The 25,153-nt window shown below is 39.9% G+C and overlaps 1 protein-coding gene across 2 annotated transcripts in view; it reads left to right on the top strand.

The window, feature by feature from the left end:
- raver2 (ribonucleoprotein, PTB-binding 2) overlaps nt 1-25,153 on the top strand; it is a 97,476-nt gene that overhangs the window by 65,296 nt on the left and 7,027 nt on the right. For both annotated transcript variants that reach the window (XM_034082052.2, XM_071202920.1), the window contains 8 exons: nt 11,241-11,432; nt 15,460-15,580; nt 18,446-18,528; nt 18,617-18,715; nt 20,183-20,294; nt 22,597-22,919; nt 24,039-24,147; nt 24,686-24,855. In XM_034082052.2, the coding sequence (XP_033937943.1) occupies nt 11,241-11,432; nt 15,460-15,580; nt 18,446-18,528; nt 18,617-18,715; nt 20,183-20,294; nt 22,597-22,919; nt 24,039-24,147; nt 24,686-24,855 (1,209 nt within the window). The remainder of the gene's footprint in view (nt 1-11,240; nt 11,433-15,459; nt 15,581-18,445; nt 18,529-18,616; nt 18,716-20,182; nt 20,295-22,596; nt 22,920-24,038; nt 24,148-24,685; nt 24,856-25,153) is intronic.

Genomic DNA, 25,153 nt, shown 5'->3' with positions numbered 1-25,153 from the left:
AACTATTTTGACATACTGTGCATTCAATTGAAGCACAGTATGTCCAAGTTTGTCAGATATCAGGTGTAACACTAAATGAGGATACACTTGAATTCAATGCAAGAAAACACAAGCATTGAGTGAAAAGCGTAACTCCAGCCGTGCTTAATGGGGCACACCTAGCTATTGTTAGTGTAGTCTGACCATTTTAGATCATAATAATTGATCTATTTGGGCATTCCTCCCAAAGGTGCTCGTCATGTAATCGCAACATTCAATGAATTGTTGACATGCAAACCTATTATATATATGATGTTTACTTGTTTGCTGTCCTTGTTGTAAATCAAAGCTTCATCTTACTGCTGCGAGCTGCAGTCTGTCTTACATAAACCTTCTTTCTCCTCTGTTCACATATGTAAAGCTCAGTCCTCTTGTTACCTTTCCTTGGTGCAGAGTGCACTTAACTTGTGGCCTTGGCCCTGAGCACTATAATTCTGCTACCCACAAAAGGGCCCTCCAAGCGGCAATTTGGCTTAAGTCATCCAGGAGAGGTAGAGGGAGGAGAAGGTTAGGTCAACTATATACGAGGGAAGGACGGCAGGATGGAGACAGTAAGGACGGATGGAAAGGAGGGGGGACGATGCTGAGATTGCCAGGTCTATTAGAAAGAGGTTGGAGTGATGGAGGTGAGCGCTGACAGTGTCAGGCAAGGGGACGGAGGCAGACGGACAGCTGAAGTGAAATGTTAAGAGAGGTGGACTGTCAGTCACCGGGGCAAGTCTGTTTGTTGGCATATTTTTCAAACGTAATCATAAAAGTTCACACGGCATCTATTGCACGTCTGTCCGTCCTGGGAGAGGGATCCCTCCTCTGTTGCTCTCCCTGAGGTTTCTCCCATTTTTCCCTTTAAAACTGTGGGGTTTCCTTGTACGATGTGAGGGTCTAAGGACAGAGGGTGTCGTATTGTCATACTGATATTTTGTACAAACTGTGAAGTCCACTGAGACAAATGTAACATTTGTGATATTGGGCTATATAAATAAACATTGATTGATTGATTGATTGAAAAGCTAAAACTCATATTAACTGGGAGACTAAAAGAACCAAATGTGTCAGTCAAAGACTAATGTTTGTGCAACTAGAAGGCAAGTTGGAAAATGTTCTGATTATCCATTTTTTTAGTTAGACCTAATTTGTTTTCTCTTATGTGTTACTGAGTTAAGAACAGGTTGCAAAAAGTGATGCTTGAATAATCTTTCTAAATTCCTTTATTTTCTTTAAAAAAAAATGAATCAGATTGGAGAATACGTTTTTTATTTTTTATTAATAAGGTTTGGCTAGTGAATAATTGTTTTCAGAATCGTTTAACAAATAGGTGATTGCTGTTGCTATAACTATCTTGGCCACAAGAAGTGGCAATGCACGCTATGTATTCAAATCAGACTTAATTCAGGTGAGCCATAGGTTTTAAAGATGTGACAGCTATTTAACAGAACTTGCTAGAATGTGTTTAAACTGCATGGAGAAACTTAAAGAAACCTGGAAGAATACACAAATGCTTTTTGTTTACCGCAGTTGAAAATAAAGGTTGCTTAGCAAATCAACGCTGGCATTTTTTGGCTCCTCATCTCCTCTTCAGTCATAAACACAGGAGATAAAATATTTTGGATTAAACTTAGAACATATATTACCCCTCACATGCCTCTCAGTGCTTCCATAAATCTATGTTAAAGCATGTACAAGTAGATGTCTTAACAAAGTTATGGAGGATAGATTGATGATACCTACGGAGTACGGATGAAGACAGGTTTATGAAACAATACGTCCGCTCATTTAATGGCAGAGTGAGCAGACAGTTACCCTTGTCTTGCTCTATAAAGTTGTCATGTCTTAGTACAATGATATAAAGTGCCCATGCTTCAGATGACATCCCTCCAAACAGGGGTTTAAATAGTTGATAGAATTGGATCAATAGATCGTGCTGTTTTTGCAACTTCAGCATATGGGATTGGGATGTTTATTGAACTTCGGCTTTCAACTGATTTACCTTCGAAACACATGTATGGCTCTGCCGCTCAGCGCTGCTGCTTGCCTCACAGCCCCTACACACGGCGGCGTGCGTTGCCGCTTAAACGCTTCTGCCCATTCACTTTGAATGGGGTGACGTCACGATTCGCCGAACTGCATTGCGGGAGCAAAGCGTAGCTTCTCTCGAGGTGCTCGCTGCAAAAGTAGAGCAATGTTCTACTTTTGCCACCTCTACGGAGGCGTCAGCCAATCAAATCCCTCGTATGTAAATCTGACAGTACAAGCAGTAGCCAATCAAACCGGGTGTATGTTGGGAGAGCCAGACCGCAGTTATTTCCCATATGTCAACAAAAGGAGGAGAAAATGATCGTGGCGGTAGGGAACATACAGGGACACAAACCGGAGGAGCCAGGCATGGGGGGAGGTGGCAAAGACAGTGGGGGAAACTGGTAGGTTTTCGCTTGTTTGGGGAGTTTATATCCAGTGTATTTCGTTTGAATGGACAGCTAGCAAGCATAGACAGTATATTTAGCCAGCATGGATGTAGCATGAATGCTTTGCTTTGTATGTCCGGAGCGGGACATTCATGTGGTTGGTTGTTGGTCGGGCTGCTCGCGTTGATTCCCCAAGCTCAAGACGCGCCCACCGCCAAGCAGCAACGCACGCCGCCGTGTGTAGGGGCCGTCAGTCTGTGTCTGCGTTCTTCGCACCTGCCTGTAATCTGAGAAGGTCCCGCCTCTATGGCTGGCTCCCGCCCGGAAAATCTTCAGTGTTGATTGACACTTCAGTAATAGCCTATCAGATAGCGCTGTGGGCGGGACATTGCTCGTGTACAGAGAGTGGTGACTGCAGACAGAGAAACGGCCGCATCAGAGCCAAAGTGTTATCGGCAATTTTATAAAAAAAAGGCCGATACCGATAATCGGTCAAATGAGGAATATCGGCCCCCGATAATCGGCCTGGAATTGCTGTTCTTAAAGCTGATCCAGGAGTTAAAGCAGTACCATGAGATGCTTTGTTTGGGAAGAAAACATTACAATAAGCAACAGGAAGTAGAACAGCCATCATGTCCAGCTACTGGTGATATGTTAACCTGTTAAGCCTGAGAGCCCCCGGTAGAGGGGGCTGCAGGTTTTTCTTTTTTCACGAAACTGTGTCTCAGGGCTTCTTAATATTTAAAAACCTGTTAATGTGTCATACCAGATTAACGGGAAGAAATTCAGCTAACTGACAATACACAAGTCTCATAAGAAGCGTCTAAATGACCCCTGAGCAAAAAAATGCTAACGCACAGAACTCAAGGTAAAAATCCCCTCATTACTTATCGTAACTGCACATACAATATATCAGATTAAAGCTGAGATTCCACAGATTATATAGGTATTAGTATCATCACTGAGCGATCAGAACTCGCGACAGGGGAAGCAAACACAGACATCACAACACGTAGCTTTACGGGAGATCATCTTACCGTAGCTGTTATTCTGATCAAAAGTCATGTTCAATGACATTAAAACGATAAAAACGCGGCTGAAGGTTAATCCATAGGTTAATCCAATGTGTCTGTCACTTTTAAAATGTTTTGATAATCCATAATTCCATTTTTATGTAAAAATCAGAGATTTTATATTAGCTGCTAATGGTAGCCACCAGAGTGTATCGCAGCTTCCGGTTCCGGGGCATTCTGGCATTCGCAGCCCTCATTCACCAATGGGTAATGTTTAGATGGATTTTAGGAACTTCTCCTCGATTCAATTGGCTCTAACGGTTAATAAGAGATGTCAATCATCAATATCGAACAAGGGGGGCCATGGAAATGGATATGGAGGAGATATGGAAAATGCACCCAAATGACCCCAGAAGTGGGTTTTTTTTTCGAAATCTCTCTAAAAAGGTCAAACTTCACTTGTTTTGCATAAATCTTGATACAGGGTACTTATGATATATTATAGTTTGGATTCCTAAAGCTTTTAGTCTCCGATCCCATCATTCAAGGGTGGTTTTCACTAGAAGTGGACGGACACTATAATTAAAGATTTTTTACTATGTTCAATCTGAATTTACTTTAAAATAAAAACATCTATATTGATTCTGACAATTCTACATCCAACTCACAGGTTTATCATTGCTTTGAGAAAAAAGATTATTAATTTACCACTTTTAGAAGTGAAGTTATGGTAATTTGTTCTGGGAATGTCATTTTCGAGCCTGAGACCTGAGAAACAGGCTCAGGGCTTAATAATATACTGCTTTATTGTGTTAACTGAAAATTGGCCATTTAATAGTGTTTTATTTGTCAGATAGTTTATAGATGTTTTATCTTCACGGTCAACTGTATATTTTCTACTCTCTAATACCGGTTTATTTCTATTTTGAGATGTTTGTATTTTATAATTGTTTATAACTACTCTTTTAATTTCTAATTAGGTGCAATGCCTTGTTTGTTTTATACTGCTGCAACGAAAAATGTATCATGTCTTATGTTAACGTTGACGAGCACAGTCACAGTCATAAAGCATTACATTAGCTGAAAGTCAAAGATATCAACTAAATCAAAAATATTTTCCTCAACATAAAGTGAAATAAAATATATTTTGCATGAATTGAGGTTAAATCAGAGATAATTCTAGATAAATGTTTATATAGGAGGACTACGACAAAAACGAGAAAAACAAATCATAAAATAGGAATGAATGGATGGATATACAGAATTAAATGATTGATAAACAGCCAACAAGTATCACTGTTGGCAAATGAACCAAAGCTGCTGTAGTGGGGGAACCCAGTATATGTAATAAACCATATTTTGTATTTTTATGTGAGATCACCTATCTTAATACTTATTATTTCTTAATTATTTGATCTAGTCTTCCACTTCTAAATTATAATTGTATTAAATGATGGTCTCCCACTCAGTTTCTCCCATGTTCACACACACATACTCTGCTTCACTCGTTCTCTTTATCATAATCTTTACAGTTAAAATCTTCACTGTGACAGGTCATGTACCTGACTTCACAGACAGCTGTGACAGGGCTGTCGTGACCTTATCACCCGATTCAGACAGCTGATGTAGCAGTTTAAACTCACACACACCCATGCACGTGCACACACACACACACACAAACTTAGCCCTGTCGGGCCTCAGTCAGCATCTCTTGGCTGTGGACCACGACTTGAGGTCAAGAGCTGTCACACACACTGATAACTCCCACAGACCGACTTACTGTATACTGTATATGCATTCAGGAAAATACAGTTTATCTATATTTTTATATTTCTTTATCTTTGGAACCGTCAATACCTGCAAAACCACCTGCAGTATTTTTATTCTTTATTCATCCAAATCTTGTTGGCATTTTTCACTTTAGTGAAATGTCCTCACTTGTATTTTCTTTAAACCAATATACTTGCAATATACTTGCAATATACTAAGGTATCTCAGACAATGATCTCTTATAATAGCATAATAATATAATAATAACACTGTGTGTTTGGATGCAGAAACACATACAGTTGGCCCCAACCAATCAAGTGACTGATTTAGGTATTTAACTGTTAAAATCGTAACTTCTGTGTCTGTTTGAATCTTCACTGATTAGATCAGATTTTAGAGTTTGGTCCTTACGTAGTTTTATAATCATTACAAATGTTTTCTGTAATGGACCTCGCTTCTGCATTAACTCCAACAACATAACGGGTGGCGCAGTGGTCTGTGCGTTTGATCATCAGATCAAGGGGGCGTTGGGGAACTCCAGTTCGAAACCCGCTCCCGCCCCACTGCGTCAGGCCATTGTGTCCTTGGGCAAGACACTTCACCCGAATTTGCCCCTGTGGGTATTGTCCACAGTAGATGACCATTACATGTATGATCTGTATGTGTAATGTGTATTTGTAAAGCGCTTTGAGAGTCATTGAGAAAGCGCTATAATAAATATAAGGATTATTATTATTATAAAACAAGATTTGAGACAAAAAATCTTTATGTCTTGTTACAGTATTCAGGTTTTTCTGACTGCAAACCGCCAGAAACGATGGGTTTAGGAGTTTATGTTTCTGGGACATGCTATTATACTGTACAAGGAGAAAATGGGTCTGTCATCTACTTTTAATTATTATAATTCAAGTGCTACTGCACTTTGACTTGACTCATTTGTCAGAGCTTTGTGATTATGTTGTCAAAATTTAGGATGGCAAAGTAATGTTTCTTTAACCGTCAAAAGAGTATGATGTAGGCACTTGCTTGGAACAGCCTACAGTCCAAATTAAAATTGAGCAATTTTATTTCTCTGAATGTTTTTAAGGCACGTCTGCATGAGATGCTTTCTGACACTATGGGTGTTTGTAAGTGTTGGTGAATATGTAAATATGATGTCCTCTATTGTTTGTTTTTATGTTTCATGTGGAACTAAATTGATGCAGGTCTCCCTTGTAAAAGAGATCCATGATCTCAAGGGACCTACCTGTCTAAATAAAGGTTTGAAATGAAATGAAAATGAAATACAACATCAGGAACAACCTGCATATGTAACTTTGCATGCACTGCACCCTCCTGCTCCCCTATAAAATGCATACAGTTAAGTACAGTTGGCTATTTAAAAGCAGCATATATCAGATAATATGAAGAAGCATAATCATTTGTAATCACTGTAATCATGGTTGGGGTCCCAGGACTTCAAATGGGTCAAGTTGGGTTCAGATGAATTGTTTTAAGGGTAACAGGCTACAGGTCTGAAACCTGTGCAGGACTCTGGTTTAGATGATCTGTATTATGCATCATGACAGGAAATGTAATGAAATAAAAATCTTCATTCTGTTAATTAGACTGATGAAGGTTAATTACACTTTGCAGGCATTTCCCCTGGGCCAATCTTCTTTAGATTTACATCAAGGATAATTTACAAGATAAGTGATGAAGTACCAAATTAACAATGATTACTCTTTTCTAAATCATACCTTGAGGAAAACTGCCATACATTACAAGAAAAGTGAAAGATGTCTATGATGTTAAAGAAGTGCCATTGGAAAAAAAAGTGTTTCATTATAACAACACAGCACTATCTTTGCCCTGACAAAGACAAGCAGAAAAAATGCATTTATTTGAATTGTATGAGGATACAAATGCACACAAAGAGAGAACAAAAGGCAGCTGTATATAGAAGGCTACAGTACATAGTACAAATATGATTAGCATAATTGTTTGTGCAGATCTTAGTAATGATTGAATATATTATTTAGTGTGAGTGCAGTTGGAGAAAAAGAGAGAGCCTCACTCAGTCTTCACATCATTATTCACACATGCACATATGTTGATGATACCATTTGCACACAATCCAGTTTGATACTGTAAAACTCACAGTTTACCCACTTTCTTCACTCGTCAGTCACATAATCAATCACTCTTGTTTTTTCCTCATTTACTCCTTTTTTTCCTCACTCCCACGCTCTCTCCCTCCTCCATCCATCCGTCGATCTCAAGTGGTAGAGTGGTTCATGTTATTTCCATAGTTTGCTTAATGTATGCTGATGATAATAGCATATCGACCCACTCCTCCACACATACATACATTTTTCTCCCTCCATCCATCCTCTGTTCAGACCGGAGGGAGCTGCAGACCAATGAGAGGAGGGGTGGGGGCGGGGAGTGAAGGGCCACTTGATTGAGTGCTGATGGTAACAGTCATCAGCATTCGTAGAAAAATAACTTTGTTTCCCGCTGATTTGGAACATGTCCATTTTTACATTGAAATCATTGATATGATTGTATTGCAAGGAAGTTTAATTGCAATCACAAATCCTCTGAAACTTGAGTGGGCCTATTTTGTAAATGATAATGTTACTTAACTTAAAAATCAGTGGTAGCCTACTAGTTACTCAGATGTGAATATTTGATGGTGTTCTCTGCTTTCTATTGTTATAAATTGAATATTATTAACTTAGTTGGTCAAAAAATGCAATGTAAAACATTATGTAATATTTATGTATGTATATCTTCTACAACATAAAAAAAAAGCCACATTTATACTATCTATACTGATAATAGCAATAATAAAATATGCTAGTATTATTGCTAGTTGTATGCTATATTTATAAATTATCCACATGGAATATACAGTGAGGGAAGAGACTTATACACATTAAGGCAGCAAAATGATATTTGAATGCGGAAAAAAAGTCATAATTTCTTCAATGGTAATTTACAAAAAAACATATATAGGTATTACATAAATAAATGCTTAAACAGACTCAGAAGTGGATATATAATTGTAAAGGTAAGATTAATCAATTTGCTCAGTATTTTAATAGAATTTGGCCACTACAAGTCAAGTGGTGTGCTTTTTTGACCATAAGCCATTAGCTCTTAGCTTTTGTCATTATCCACCATCATCCATTAGCTATTAGCTATTAGCCTGCCTGCATTATTTAGCTGCTCTTCACACACTGGAAATGACTGAACCTTCTTGACAGAAAAGTCTATCATGTTCGGGAGAAATGTTACTGGTCAGCAGTCTTTAGTGCCCTGAGGGATGTGTTGTATTGACCTTAAGTAACCATAAGGCAACTATGGTAACTTTTCCCATTAACTTTCCATGTTGTTCTCAAAATGTGGCCATTACAGGGGTAGCAGCATTTTATAATAATTTGCTGCTTTAACAAACATATAGAACCTTGTAAAGTGTGTGGTCCCTCCCTGAAGCATTTTGGGAAAAGCAAGACAAGGATGTAACTCTTACATCATGCCTTTTCATTTTTTTTGTCTTTCCCGACTTTTTTGACAAAAGGAGCTGAGACAAGCTTTTTCCCCCCCACCACAACACAGTTATCTGTCAGTTACTTACACACACGCACGCAAGCACACACACACAAAACCGTTGAACTGTATTTGCCCAGCACTTTGCTCCGCACTACCAATATTTCACTCACTCCAGGGTTTAATAAACAAAAATATGTTACCACAAAGACAAACATAAAAGGAACATACACAGACATAAAAGCTCACATAATTTAAAGCTGCTCTAACACACAGTAAATGTGCCATCACACACAATCACACTTAATATAAAACCAATATCGCTGTGACAAATGGCCAGGCCCGGTTCCAGAACAAAATGACTCAGGGTGCATCTGAGATTAGAGAGGGTGCAGTGGTAAAGTGCTATTTTTATAAGTGGGGAGTGGACCTAACACCCTCTAGGGGGGTCCTCACCTCCCCTGGGGGGGGTCCGGGGGCATTTTTTTTTTAATATTGAAGTTAAAACCATCAATCTGGTGCACTATGAGAGCAACATTAAGAGACCTCTGGATCTATGTGTTCTTTGTTTGATTATGCCTTCCCAGTCCCTTATCACGTAGCCTATAAGAGCATGGCGCCAGTTGTTGTAGCCGTAATGTCCCCATGATCTGAACTGTTATTACCTGCAGTAGATGCAGTGTTACTGCTGGCGATAAGGGCTGGTTGTTTTAACCATTTTCTGATGTCCATCATTGACTGCTGTGTAAGCACCTTGCAGATGATGAATGTGCAGCGGCACAGGTCACGCACACCTGACATAATAACGTTACTTACCGTTTAAATTGACCAAATAAATGCAGCAGACAATGTTATTCAACCACAATTACAATTTATTTTATTTCAACTATATTCTTCTTCTTATTATTATTAATATTATTATTATTATTACTACTATTGTTAGTAATAGTAGGCAAAATGTAATATTTTTCACTTTTCATTTTTCAAATGAGGGTGCATAACGACTCAACTGAGGGTGCAATGCACCCTTATGCACCCCCGTAGAACCGGGCCTGCAAATGGCCTCCAGAGAATAAGAAAATCAGCTCGAACCAGCCTTAAGCTAACAATCCCAGCAGACATGTACGGTGACAAAAGCTTCACATTATACACACACACACACACACACACACACACGCACAAAGAGTTGAACTCTGTACATGTTGTAAGTCCTTGTTGGTGTGTTTGTATGAACTATGGAATGCATATATTCGCCTAATGTCTAAACAGTGATTTAGCATGAGCTAGCAACAATGGACTTGTGGCTTGTTTTGCAGTCTCACGCTGCTGACACACTTTTACATCACCATGGTAACCTCAGCTTCAGAGATAGCCTACTCTGGCAGAGATTGTTTTGGATTAATAGTCTGACGATCCCTAAACGGGGTCATGTACTTGTTTCCAGGCATTTTACCTTTTTTGGTCAGGAAAAAGGAGGGCTTCTTTTGAGCAGCATGCAGCTTACATTAGTTTATAAGAATTATCTCTGAGTTCATTTTGATTTTGCATAATGAAGAGATACCCAACCATAAAACCTTCACTTTATTAAAACAGCTCTTAACAAAAATGCTTTTTTTGTATTCTTTCAGATGACTGATGAAGTTTGAAAGGACAGAATGGGCGGTAGATATTAGGTTTTAGTGTCGGTTAATCAGAAGTGAAGTCTTTTGTCAAGATTAAACAATGATACAAGAGGAAATCCATTAGAGAAGAGGCAGATTTACGGTGGCTCGAGTGGTTCATGTTGTGTTTTGGCACAGTTTTTGTTTCTTTAATGCTGGGACCAAAGATAACACCATTCCTTGGCACTGCTGTATGCTGCCATCTACAGTGGTGAAAGGTTTCATTTGGCTCACTTGTTCCTGAAAATGAACATCTCCAGTGAGGCACTTCAGATAATTTATTCATCCATTTTCTGTTCCTGCTTATTCAGAGTCACATTGGGCAGTTTGTCACAGCACACATAAACACATTTACATTCACCCAAGTGCAGATTACCCTAGATCACTTGCATGTTCTTGGCCTATGGGAGGTAACTAAAAGCAAAGCAGACAAGATATCACAGAGATGGTTGGCTTATTAAAACCCATAAGTCAGAGGAGAGGAAACATATTGGTAAAACTAATGAAAACAATCACACTGCAGATTTCGCAGAGGTAAAAAAAAAAGCAGTCTACTGTAGGTTTAATTAAAGTTGTCTTGGTTCATAGTTGCTGCATAAGTATTCATAATCATAATCTTATTGGTTAAATAGATAAATCAATAAGGGACCTTTTTTTTGCCCCAAAGCAGATAATTACTACAGCACATTGTGTGTATACTGAATGTGAGTGTGAGAGGTTGAGTCAATACTAAATTATTATAATGAGTTAAGATTTCTGAATTTGAAAACTCCCCCCCCCCCCCAGCCCTGATCTAGTACAATGTTTTGTATATCTTGCAGCTCGCTCAGGATGAGGGCAGCCCCGTCCGAGGCTTCGGTGTGGTGGAGTACGAGAGCGCGGAGCAGGCGGAGGCCGTGCTGATAGAGATGGACCGAACTCTGGTGGGAGGACAGGAGGTCCGGCTGTCTCTCTGCAGCCCCGGCACCACAGGGAGAAGCACCCTGGCTGCACTCATCGCCGCCCAGGGTATGGTGAGTATTGATGCACTGAGCTTTTTATTTTGTTTTGGAAAACATTGATTTCCTCCATAGAAACATTTCGCTCAATACTCTTTACCACCAAAACATTGGATTTTTCAGGCATATGAGCAGACAAAATATCTCTTCCTAGTAATTTGCTTTTTACTAGCCTTAGATTGATTGATGGAAATAAGAAGACATGCTGATTGTGATCTAGCGCCAACTGGTTTTTACACATACATCGTTCGGATTTACAAATATAAGATATCCATATACAGTATCCATAAGGACACATTTTTGTAGTGGTCATTAACCACTCACAAAAAGTATAGTTGACTAATTGAGATATCATATTCTTTTCACCAAATAACAGCGATCGACACTCATCAAAAGGCCTGTAATAAAACCATTAAAGGAAAATACCCTCTTAGCTCTTATAGGGCGTTTACAGATGAGCCAGCATCAGATTGGACAGAACCACGCAGGCTTGTGTGAGCTGGAGATATTGTTCGCTTGAAGTAAAAGCACATTAGCTGACTACAGGCTGACGTATCTGTTAAACCTCTGGTACACATGTAAGGTCTGGCTGAAATCATTTTTGTAACTTTTGTATCCCTCCTACGCTGTTCTGTGGCAGCAGAGAGGCACTGACGTGATAATTATAGTTCTATAGACTGATTGGGCTCTTCCACCGTCTCCTGCTGCCTAAAATACAACAAGTCTCGGCACAGTTTGACACTCAAACACACAGTCATTGAAATAAATGCAGCAAAATTGCACAGGATGTAAATACAAGTGATCAGTTCTGGAAAATGATCTGTAGGTGTTACTCTTCAGGAGTACATGGATTTAACTGGAGCTGTGTACTTACAGGTACAGCATTTTGATTAAAGAAAACATTTCACCTTTTTGCAATCAATTGCAGATGAGTGTGATAAATGGTAAATGCTAGATGTCTTGGTAGGTGGTACATGATATAAAAAAACTGTTCGCCAAGTAATTTGTATAAACTCAATATAAAAAACTGATTAAAACAAATATTTAGATTAAATATTCTTGAGGGTAAAATATGTGAAAACATTGTGAAAGCAGGGTCTTGTTGTCACTGTGTTTTATCAGTAAATGCATTATGATATCATTACGATCCATTTTCCTATTTTCTTTCATCTTTACATGGAGTCCAGTAAAATATCATGATCAAAATGAATAATGGCACTCATTCACCATCTAAAGGTAATTTGATCAGGTTTCGCACATTGAGTCTATAGGCACAAATTACCTTTTCACATGAACTCCAGCTTTATGTTTTATTATGGGTTACATACTGTCTAGGGCCAATACAGCTTGCTGCTTTACTCTCATGTGGGGATAACATGTAACATTACACTTATTCAACCTATAGAGGGCTACCATTAGAAGTCATCATTTGTTGCAAACAGCTGTCGATACATTTGACCCAGTGGTTCGAAGCAGTGTACGAAAATGTATTAATTTTAGTGTTGTCACGATACCAACATTTTGGTTTCGATACCGATACCAAGTCAAGAATTGCGATTCCGATTCTTTTTCGATACTTTAAAAAAAAAAAAGTTAGCTAAAAAGATAGCCATATTAGACAGTTATCATTGCCATTAATTGCCTCGGCAAACTACGAAAACGTTCATTTGTCACAAAATAAATTACACTGGTTTGACTTAGGGCATGGGCTTGAGCATGATGTAATTATGTTATCTATCACATTCGCTAACCTGTCTGTCTTTAAATTCTTTAAACAGCTCTGGATGCCGGCCGATACTAATGAAATGGAGGAATCGTAACGTTTTTAACGGCAGGGTATCGCGGTACCTTTCAAGTATCGGTACACCGTGCAACACTAATTAATTCTTAATCTCAAATTGATACACTACCACAACATATTTATTTTTCTTTCTTTTTTATCATCCTGCAGTATTCTCTGTGATTTTATCCCTGACTGTTGCAGAGCAAGAATTATAAGTCGCCGCTTAAATAGGTCGTGCCCTTGAGATGAATGTGTTGAAAAGCAGAGAAGGTAGTGGTCACAGAGTGCGATTGCAACAAAGATAATAATGAAATATTGTATAAGCAGACATTCAGAGACGAAAGGATTGGTTAAGAAAGAGACCAGAAAAGGGAAGGAAGAGAAAGAGAGACAGAATAGGTTTGAGAGGACTGCAAGGTTACATTCGTACCCTCAGGCTCCTTATAGGATTATTGCAGTGAATGTGAGCAGCTGGTAAAGGAAACATCAGACCTTCAGAAAGAGGTCAAGACCTGCTCCTGGCTACAGTTCTCCTCTGAGGCGATTTTCCAGTCAGTGAATGCGAGTGTGAATGCTGAGGACCAGATGGCCTTCTCCTCCCTCCTCTTTCTTCGCCCTCCATCCCTCTCCTTACGCGACATTTCTCGCCTTCTCTTCTTCACGGCTCCCATACCTCCCTGGCTTGTGTGTGTGGGTGTGTGGCTGCGTTTTGTGCCAGCAGCTAAACAGACTGATGCACGCTGACATTTTCTCCAGCAAAGAAAAAAGAAATGGGAGAGTGCTCCTACTCTCCTTCCTCTCTCTATCTTCCCTTGAAAGACGCTGTCAGCTATGACTGGCCTTGTTCGACGCACACACACACGCCAATGTCTCTGCTGTAACACACAAATACACATACTGTATGTTTGCACTAGTCTCTTCCCCAATTGCTGACAGTGAGTCAGACCCGCTCCGTCCCCGTCAGTAATGCTCTCTCTTCAGGATGTGACAGGGAGGAAACAAGGTTGACTTGAGCTGAAGTCTTGCTGTAGCTCGAGGGCAGACGAGGAGGAAATATCACCATCCTGCTAATGTTGTTTTAAATAGCTGTGTCTTTGGGCCCGACAGCGAGTTCTGCCGCCGCACTATCAGGGCTGAAGAGGATCTAGAAGGGCTGCTACATTCAATTTGATGCAGTCTAATCCAATAGGATTTCATTTGAGTCTGTTGAATTACAGTATTTATTTCGATTTAAATGCTGACGTCCTTTCAGTTCCTGGAAATGCAGGTCATTTCAAATTAAGTGTAAGCTATATTATCAACAGGGAAAACACACAACATGTGTGATAAGAAACAACATCAGATACACGATGGAGCTAGCTAAGGCAAGGCAAGTTTATTATAAAATGGCATTTAAAAACACTCATTTAGCTACAACATGTGATGCTCATGCAATAACAAAGTAAGTCACAAAAGTCCAAGCAACTCAAAACAAGTAGCTCTAGTACAGACACCTTTCTAACATACTTAGGGTACATTTTTAAAGACATTAACCTCCTTGACATTATAGACCTCCCACCACTAATTCCACTCACTGTCTATCTCTGTCCTAGCAGCTATCCTATATAGATGACAAATGCACAAGAATCATCTTTAAAACATTTTTAATTAAAGACTGTAACTTTACATTTAAAAGTACTCGCAATACTACAACCATTAGGCAATGTAAGGAGGGGGTTGCCTTTCCCCTTGTTAGCATTAGCAAGATTACCAAAACACAGTAGTACTGATAGTTCTGCACACTGTACACTGAACGGAAGATATATTATTGTCTTGATTGTGCATTTCCTCGAAGTGATTTCTATTTTCACACCTCAGCAAGATTGTGGTAGATTGCCACGCTTACAGAGAAAAGTCTCACGGTGTTTTCTGAACATGATGTAGACATATCGAATTGGCAGAGAAATAATAAATTAGTATTTGAAATGTGGCCTTTACTTGCTTACTCTCAATTCTTCTTCATCTTCTGCTTTGTTTACCACACCTTGTTGTTTCCCATCTCCCCCCCCCCCCCCATGCTGTTTCCCACACAGCTCTGTCTCCTTTATTTTTGTCTCCCAGATTGTTTCCCCTCTGCTGACATCGCAGACATATCCTGCTGATGTAAACTAGTGTAATGATTACTACAGCCATCAGGGACTCCTAATAATAAGATCCAAACGTACTGTTCACCACACAGTCTCTTTTTATCTTATGTGTGTATTTTATTTTGTTTTCCAGATTCTGAGTAACAGGAAAGGTTTGCTACCAGAACCCAACATCGCTCAGCTGTTGACCAGCATGACGAACCCCGCTGCCCTGCAGATCCTCATGAGGCCGTACCACACCGGGAAAAGAGGAGGTATGTGATAACTGTGCACAGCGGTTTGATTCTAGCAATTATCATGACATCACACAACAATCCATAATCTCAGGATTGAGGAAGATGCGGGTATGATTAAGGTGTGTGTTAGTTAGACTGTGATTGACAGTGATAGACAGACGGTTTATCCTATCACCTGCCAAGTATTTTTTTTACATTGTCTGTACTTTTTCAAACACTCGAATGACAGCTTGTCAGATTCTCTTTAAAAAAACATCTGTTGTGTCAGGTTTGCCTAGATATAGGTCTTATGATGAATACCCAATACTTTCTGATGTATATACTATTATTTTTACAAAGTCTGAATTTATAATATAGCCATTTTTGTTTTCATAGTTTCTTTTTGCCCACTGAATTAAACATAATGACCTTCATCAGACAATGTTGTTCAACACCTTGGGCTATTAGTGTGCAGCAACCTTGTGCTACAGTAGCTAGCCCTGACATACTTTATGAAGAGCTGAATAGATAGAAGTGCACTAAAACTACAATAAACTGTACAATGGAATGACAGTGGTGTGAATGTAAGCAAATAATGCAATAAAAAGGTTGAAGTTGAGGGCCATTCTGCATCATGTTCCTGCAAGACTCTCAACACACACACAATGATGTACAACGCAGGTCTATATTAACACTAAAGCAATGACCCAAGCAATTTGATGTTTCAAAATATAATATAATCAGAATAACATTGGCTTGTGTAGTAAGCAGCGCAAAATCACAACAATGAAAGGAAAACGCTCTGCTGAGTGCAACAATGCCTCCGAAAAATGAATTTGGCCATAGTATGTGAATTTGTTTTCAAGTTCTATGCCTTTTTGTTGTAGGAACTCTTAAGTGCCACACACCTTCACAGCCATTCACTTGACCTCCATGCTATATTTGAGCCTGGAAGATTGAAAACTTGGCTGCCAAATGGTATAGTAAATTACTTTGCAGGGTAGAAAATGATGAAGAGGCTATGAAATCACGTATGCTGCGGAAGTCTGATCCCACAGCTAGACACACTCCCTTATGGTGCAACTCAAACCTTTAATTTAACCTGATACTTAATCAAATAAGCATGTACACTGATTGAAAACTTTGACATTTTAAAGCAAATCACTGCCCTGAACCGGTTCGTTTAAGTAGTCTCTTCGCATCTTAGATAATATTCAGAGTCCCACAGTAAAAGTGTGACCCTGTGTTAGGCCTTCTCATATACTGTAATCACCTCTGCGCCGGCTTCATTATTTGATGAATGACTAATCAGGAATTAAAATGAAATCGTGTGACATTAGTGAAACAAATGGGAACAGGAAGGGGAGAAGATGGGAAAGGCTCTCTTAAAAAAGAGCACGCGCAATTAAAGTCTAAAATTAGGGCCTTGATTAAATGTTGAACTTTCTCCAACTAGTCTGGAAGAAGCTACAATTAGCATTAATGCTTACATTTTTCATGAGGAGGACTTCAGAAAAGGAAATCACATAAAACGCGTAAGAGAAGAAGTGTGTGTGTGTGTGTGTGTGTGTGTGTGTGTGTGTGTGTGTGTGTGTGTGTGTGTGTGTGTGTGTGTGTGTGTGTGTGTGTGTGTGTGTGTGTGTGTGTGTGTGTGTGTGTGTGTGTGTGTGTGTGGGCATTGCCGGAAGCTGAGAGAAGCCTGATATAAATCCCCAAAAGATCAAATGTTTGGGAGTGTGGGAATATTTGCACACCATCCTTAATTTTTTATCAATGTACACACATTATTTTCCCACTCAATAAACATATGTTCTGCAGCTTAAACGCAGCAAGCCACACTAGTTATAATCAATGAGCCAATGCAGAAATACTCCATGGTGTTCAGTAGACAAGAGGTCAGATTTTTCTCTGTCCGCTGCTGATGATTATTCAACGTTTTTTTCCACTGAAGTATTCAGCATTACAAAGAGAACTACACTCGCTGAAACAGTTGCAACAAAGCGTGATGTGACGATGCTTCTTCTTCCCCCAGACTTGATCTGTATCATCAGAAGAATGAAACTGTTGTTTATTCATTACTTGATTGTTTTAGGAAGAAAAGACAATTCTTGGTGCACGAACATGCACAGCGCTAACAATTTGTTTACATTCCTCTGCAGTCAGGTTTTCTCTATCAAAGCTACAGCTTCAGTGAGTCAAACCCACTTTAAAGAGAGGTATAAACCGGCTGTTGTCCCAGAAGTGAAACTATATAAACCGGATTGGAACACTTTAATTGGACAAATTCAATTAGAGTGAAAATTGTGAAATATCATGAACAAGAATATTGCAAACATAAATTAAACTGTAGCAAACTGGAAAACTATGCATAATGTATCTGATGAAGAACCGTATCATCAGTGGAATATCAACATTAGGCCACTGTAGGAATCACAACATAGTAATATGTTAAACATGCACAAAGAGTCAAAATAAAGAGATTAACTGTAGAGCAATATTCCCCAAATTGTGAAAAACAACCATTGAAATGTTGAAGCTCAGGGCTGTTCTTTGTTTTTTAAGGAAACTGTCAATACACTTACAAAATAATTCACGATTTTTCAGCTCCTTTTCTCTCTATTGATTACTTTGTTGTTTGTTTGTGCTTCTTTTCAATTGCATCATACACACCAGAATGAAGTTTAAACTTGGAAAAAGTTATGAGGGAGGCAATTTGCTTGCTCCTAACATAATATCCCAATATTGCTTTACTTGTGCCTGTTATAAAACAGACAGTGAAATGGATTGAGTGTCTGACTAATATACTGTCGTTAAGATGACACAGATTGATTAATGCATTAGTGGAGACCAAAATGTATAAAAGAAAATCACTGAGGAGCAATGATTGATGTTTTTATATTTTAGGGAAATACGGGCGTCACGCCAACCTGCCGTTCCTCAGACCCCCTCTCACTACTGCTCTGCTCACACTGGGAAAAGCACACCAGGTCAGAATAACAATAACGTTGGTGTGGGATATTTTAGTGTGTGTTGATGTGTTTGTTACAATAATGTCTGTTTTTCTTTGTCTTGCAGAATGCTTTGCTTGGTAATGGACTTGTCCTCCAGAACCTTTTGCATATGCAGCTCGCACAGCAACAGCTTCTTCACATCAAAGACAAACGCATTAGCAGCGTAAGGCGTGTGTGTGTGTGTGTGTGTGTGTGTGTGTGTGTGTGTGTGTGTGTGTGTGTGTGTGTGTGTGTGTGTGTGTGTGTGTGTGTGTGTGTGTGTGTGTGTGTGTGTGTGTGTGTGTGTGTGTGTGTGTGTGTGTGTGTGTGTGTGTGTGTGTGGTGTGTGTGTGTGTGTGTGTGTGTGTGTGTGTGTGTGTGTGTGTGTGTGTGTGTGTGTGTGTGTGTGTGTGTGTGTGTGTGTGTGTGTGTGTGTGTGTGTGTGTGTGTGTGTGTGTGTGTGTGTGTGTGTGTGTGTGTTTTCATTTGCATAGGTTAGTGTTGAGGGTTAAACATAGTCGTGGGCATGTTCTTATGTGCTCTTACATTTTCTTCTTCAGCACTTAATGCATAATGAAACCAAACAAACCCCTGAAAACACGCAACCTAATTACTTCCTCTCTGTTTTAAAAGAAAGACCTTGAGGTGTTGAAGTTTCCCTCTTCTTTAGATTTGCATATTTTAAAATGTCTCTGATGTTTCCTTTAATTGCTGAAGTGAAAGTTAAAAGACACCATAGCCGATGTTGTTTCAAAAACTAGATTCATATTCCAGAGAAGGAGAATACTTTTCTTTGAACCTGCATCAAACCCTTACTTTTCATTGGGTATACTTCATTGGCTTTTTTTTCAAGTGTTTCCCTTTTCATTTCCTATGGCTCTCCAAATAACATATACCAGAGGTGGGAGTAAGTCCTACATGTGCAAGTCATGAGCAAGTCTCAAGTCTTGACCTACAAGTATCAAGCAAGTCCCAAGTCACTGTGGTGAGAGTCAAGCAAGTCAAGTCATTTCTCAAGTCAAGTCATACAAAATGCTGATGAATAAGCCCAGTTTACCGCTGTTCTCTTCTTATTACCGTCATCGACAACATAATCCTTCAATCCAAACATCACCATTTTTGGAGTAAAGCTAGCCGCTACCATGTTAACTGAGACTCCTGCCTTCTAGTGGGTTGCCAGGTTTGCGCGCATGGCGCTATAATCACCCAATCACGTTTTTCGAAAAAAAACTAAACGTAATATCTCAATACAAAAACAAACGCAAATATTTAATTTTAAACAGTCAAGTCCTTTCAAGTCATCTATCTCAAGCTTAAGTCAAGTCTCAAGTCATGAATACCAAGTCAAAGTCAAGTCAAGTCTTTTATCAATGTTAGTCAAGCAAGTCTCAAGTCAAAAAATATGCGACTCGAGTCAAGTCATGTGACTCGAGTCCCCACCTCTGACATATACTGTTACAACAGTGCAGAGGAGATTGTGCAAAAGGAGAACTATAATGATCATTTAACTGTCTATACATAAAACATACAGTTAAGTGTTTTGAGTGTCATTTTCATTGTACTGTATGCATGATACTCAAACCTTCATTGCTGTCCCATTGTTTTCTTCCTCCACTCCCTTCCACTGACTTTTCTCCTCTCCTCTGCGCAGGTCTGCAGTCTGCTCGGGGACCCGTCCCGGCTGCTGATACAGAAAGCGTTGTCTATGCGTCCTCCAGGCCTGGTGCCGCTGGGAAAAGGCCTCCTGGGAGACTCTCCTACTGGTGAGCAGGCGAGCATCCGCTCCAGATGACTGGGTGTCATTACTTCAAACACATGAGACCATAGTGAGACCGGCAGTACGTCTCTCACCAGTGTTTTGTTAAATCAAACTCCCATAGTTATTTTCTTTGTCTTCTTCAGTCATCTGCTGTTCATGGGCATCTGGAAACTTTAACATGCTGTTAAACAAAGCAGCTTCTGAGTGTCGCTACTTACTTATTATTTATACCCAGGGCTCAAAATGAATGTGGTAATGATTTATTGACTTTGAAATGTAGGTTTAACTTGAACTTGTGGCTATTTAAAATGAGATCTTTACAAGGAAATATAAATCAAGTTTATTTAAAACCATTCTAAGCAGACTTTATGGGATTTAAACGACCGACCTTGTGTATACTGACCCACAACTGAACAGGGCTTACGATGTGTTGACTATACATGGGCATAGCACATGAAAGAAATCTACTATAAACTGAGACACGCTATTTTTTGTAAAATGGGTGTAATAAAAGCAATTCACCTGTCTCTAACGCTTCAGTGTGTTAGGGCTGCACACATATCGAATGTAACATAACAAAAGCCCACATTTTGCTTTGACTAATATACCACTTGGCACTTACCAAGCTGAGGCTAATTTCTAATAGTGAAGAGAGTACAAAGGCCCAGTATCCCAGAGAGTATTTGTATTTTCTCAGGTATTTCTCACTGTCATTAAAGGACCCAGTCAACCTACAGAAGTTTTAAAACATAATTTGATGTAAAACAGCTGGGAACAGAGCATTTTTTAACAATTAAAGGATGTGAAACGCTATGTCAAAGACATAAGCAGTTGTGTGTTCGTGTACTGATGTATATGTGTGTTCCTCTTTGATTATTTGTGTGTGTGTGTGTGTGTGTGTGTGTGTGTGTGTGTGTGTGTGTGTGTGTGTGTGTGTGTGTGTGTGTGTGTGTGTGTGTGTGTGTGTGTGTGTGTGTGTGTGTGTGTGTGTGTGTGTGTGTGTGTGTGTGTGTGTGTGTGTGTGTGATGTGAAGCTTTTGTCACCGTACATGTCTGCTGGGATTGTTAGCTTAAAGTGGACCTATCATGCTATATTTGAAACATATATTGTAGGGTCATACCTATATAAAACATGTCTGTGAAGTTTCTTTTTCAAAATACCAAACAGATCATGCATTTGAGCCATGCCTCATTTCGCTCTATTTGCTCTTTTCCAGCCCTGTTTTTGCAAGAGCTGATTCTGCTTTTGTGGCAGACTACAGCGCCACTTACAGGCCTGGCATATGTACTACAGCGTCTCCAGCGCTTTCGAGCGGTCTCTCATTCCCCTGATAGGTGGAGAGTTGCCCATATAGGCGGAGCACCCCTTTTCTGACGTCAGAAAAATTCAAATAATAATCAGCTCCGTTGCAGCCCCGTTTTTAGAGATTTGGGTATGGAGGAAAAGAGAGAGGGTTGTGTTTCCTGACACTTGGTGAGTTCCTTGACACACCGGGGACACATATTCATGTATAAAAGACGTACAAAAGTGCATTTTGCATGATAGGTCCCCTTTAAGGCTGATTTTCTTATTGTGCTCTGGAGGCCATTTGTCACAGCGATATTGGATTTATAATAAGTGTGATTGTGTTTGTTTGCACATTTACTGTGTGTGCGAGCAGCTTTAAATTATGTGTGCTTTTATATCTGTGTATGTTCCTTTTATGTTTGTCTTTGTGGTAACATATTTTTGTTTATTAAACCCTGGAGTGAGTGAAATATCGGTAGTGCGGAGCAAAGTGCTGGGCTGTAAATATACATGATAAGCGATGATGTATGAGCAGGAAACTGACTCTCAAACATTACAACTGGCTCTGCAGAGACGGTCGAGCTCTCAGTTTCCAGCCTGTCTGAGTGATTCGCCTCTGTCCAGGAAACAGAGACGCTGATGGTCATAAGTGAAAAAAACTCAAGTGTTTATCTGGCAAGTTGATCGCAGCACTATAGCTTAAGCTACATTTCCACTGGAGAATAAAGAGACTTTTCGTATCTGATCCTTGCTTTCATTTCACTCACTTTGCCTCTGTATTTTATGCGTCTTAACCAAACTATGTTCCTCTTGTTCCCTTTACTTTGTATTGCTTACCACCTTTACCTTTCCTTTCCGTCTGTCTTCTCTTTCATTTCCTGTGTTCTTACCGTTCTTTAACTTGACTTTTTGCTTCCTTTTTTCCTTACCTTTCTAAATTCTAACCTCATCCTTTTTATTGCATTTCCTTTCACGAATGCTTTTTCCCCCTTAACTTTTCTTCCCTCTTCTCTTTCAGAGTTGGGCCAGGAGTCTGTGCAATTGTCTACCCACAATGCCTCAGTAGTGGTATCTGCAGCAGGTGTGGTGCCATACCTCCAGGGTCGAGCTGGAGAACAAAACAGCAACCATGCTATCTCCACACACCCTTCTGCTTCCTTCTCCTGTGACAGGCAGCCCGCTCCCCCTGGGACCCTGGGCGGCTGCCACCCCCAGGGACAGGGCTACTCCCTGGGCATCACTCACTCAGGCCTCGGCCCGCCTCCACCCATACCTCCAGGAGGGGTTTATACATCAGCAGGCCAGCACAGCAGCTCAGACGGCTGCCCCCTGGCTAGCATGGTGAGCACAAAGACACACACACAAAAAAAGGTGTCTTACGCTGCTGATGCGTTTGTCTTTGAAGTGAAGAAGCTGTTGCTGTGCGAAATGTATAAGGCAGAGAAAATGTGATATTATTGTAACAAACACACACTAAAGAAATCCCACACAGTTAATGGTATTCTGACCTGGTTTGCTTATCTATTTTTAAATGTTAATCAGTGTTTCTGATTCAAACTGATGTAAAACAGGCAACGTTATGTTTTACAGTGTTTCACATTTTACAAAGAGAACATTGCCTAACATTACATTGTTTGGATTTGCAGGATTAAAAACTTCTTCAAATGTAATAATAAGGTAGCACACATTATATAACATTTGCCTGTTTTTGAATGAGTCGCAATGGGCGTTTTCACAATTTCATGAAATGTTGTAGATACCCCGATTTAGATAATAATGAAGCGATTTGTTTGTTTCAGTCCTTCACTATTCTCTCTCTCTCTACCCATGAACTATGTGTCTCTTGTGGACTGGTACTTATTCCTGATTTAGCCTCATCAGGGCTTCAAAACACACACAGTGAGTGAGTGTATGAATAACAGCCACAGTCCCATAAGGGCTATTCTTTGGGGAAATTCCCATAATGCACTTCTGTCTCACACATATTTACTAATACAGGAAGAAGCTGTCTACCTTCTGGTTAACTTTTTGCACACACTGAATCTCTTTGCCTCCGCCTGGTTTAAATAAAGCACTGCTATGCCAACGTCGTTATCCGTAATACGTTATTGCACGGAGATAATCACAGTGCCAAAGTTCTTCGGGGAACTGATTCCTGTCCCAGCACTGTCTTCTCTAAAGAGTCTTTAATGGAGGCAAAGTGTAATTAAACAGAGTCCAATCCTCCCAGGTTTCCACAGCATCTTCAGCCAAGTCAGAATCGTTGCAAAAATTAAAAAAGCTTAATGTCCAGGTTGGTGTGGTTGAAACTCCAATACAACATGTGGATATAAAGGATGCAAAACTGATGGATTAGAGGTTAAAGGAATGTCATTTGCTTTTGGACTTGCAGCGTGAAGATTCCATTGACCTGAAAACCTGCTAACTGCATCGTAAATAATACAATTTGTGTGTGTTTAGGTAAGCAATGGCCAGGGCTCTCTGTTGGGTGATCCTCCTAAAGAAGTCAGAATGCCCTCCAATCCCTACCTGAACCTGGCCAGTGTGATGCCGGGAGTGGTTCTGCAAGGTGAGCTCACAAACATTACACATTTTCCAGATAAAGGGTCTATTCTGAACCCATTTATTAATAAAAAAACTATGTATGTGCCTTAAGGACCACACGTTCCCTTCTTTTAATAAAAATAGTTCTATCTTTTGAGCTGCCTGAAAGTTGTTCCTATGGAGTTTATAGCTTCCTTCTTTTTTTGACGAGGCAAAGGTGGTCAGCTTGGATTTGCAGCAGTTACTGTACAAATAATGTAAACAGCAATCCAGAATCATATCAAAGAAATGTGACATGTTTACAGCTTTGCATATGAGAAAGCTAGATTTCCAACCAAAAAATCCCAGCAACTCTTTTGAGGTCTTCCTCCAAAGCATTTGTCCCAAAACACAACAGCAACATGTAAAGAAAACACCAAACATTATAGAAAGAAACAACAAAATGGCTATGGTCAATATGAAATGCAAGTAGGCCATGAAATAATGTCATGGTGGCAAAATGAAATGAAGTGTGATAAAACGCAACATTACGTAACTCTTGTGTCTCCTCCTCTGCTGCCCAGGGGTGGGGAGTAAAGCACAGGGATGCCCGCCTGGCTCCGGGGTGTACGGCAGCCCGGTGGTCTCCCAGGGGTCCGGCTCCTACTCCCACAGCACCGCAGCTACAACCACAGCCCAATACACCACAGATACCTCCAATGATTACAGCCAATACAACCAGGCCTACACACAGGTACAGAAACAGACTCAACAGAGAAACATGTAGAAATAGGATGTTTGATGGATGTTTGAGAGAGAGAGAGAGAGAGAGAGAGAGATACATAATGAGTGGATGGATGAGAGCTGTAGTGGCAGAGAGAGCTGTAAGTAGGGGAGGCAAGGCGCTGGAAGAGATGAGAATGGATATGGATATTTGGACAGACAGTATGAGAGGATTTGGCACAGAGAGCTGTTTCACTCCATCTGTCCCTTTGTCTCTCTTAACACGCCACACTCATCCGTCATGTTGGTCTGCATCTCTTTCTCTCTTT

Source organism: Pseudochaenichthys georgianus, chromosome 4 (assembly GCF_902827115.2).
Source record: "Pseudochaenichthys georgianus chromosome 4, fPseGeo1.2, whole genome shotgun sequence".
Classification (NCBI taxonomy): domain Eukaryota; kingdom Metazoa; phylum Chordata; class Actinopteri; order Perciformes; family Channichthyidae; genus Pseudochaenichthys; species Pseudochaenichthys georgianus.
This window is presented reverse-complemented; position numbering and strand designations above follow the sequence as displayed.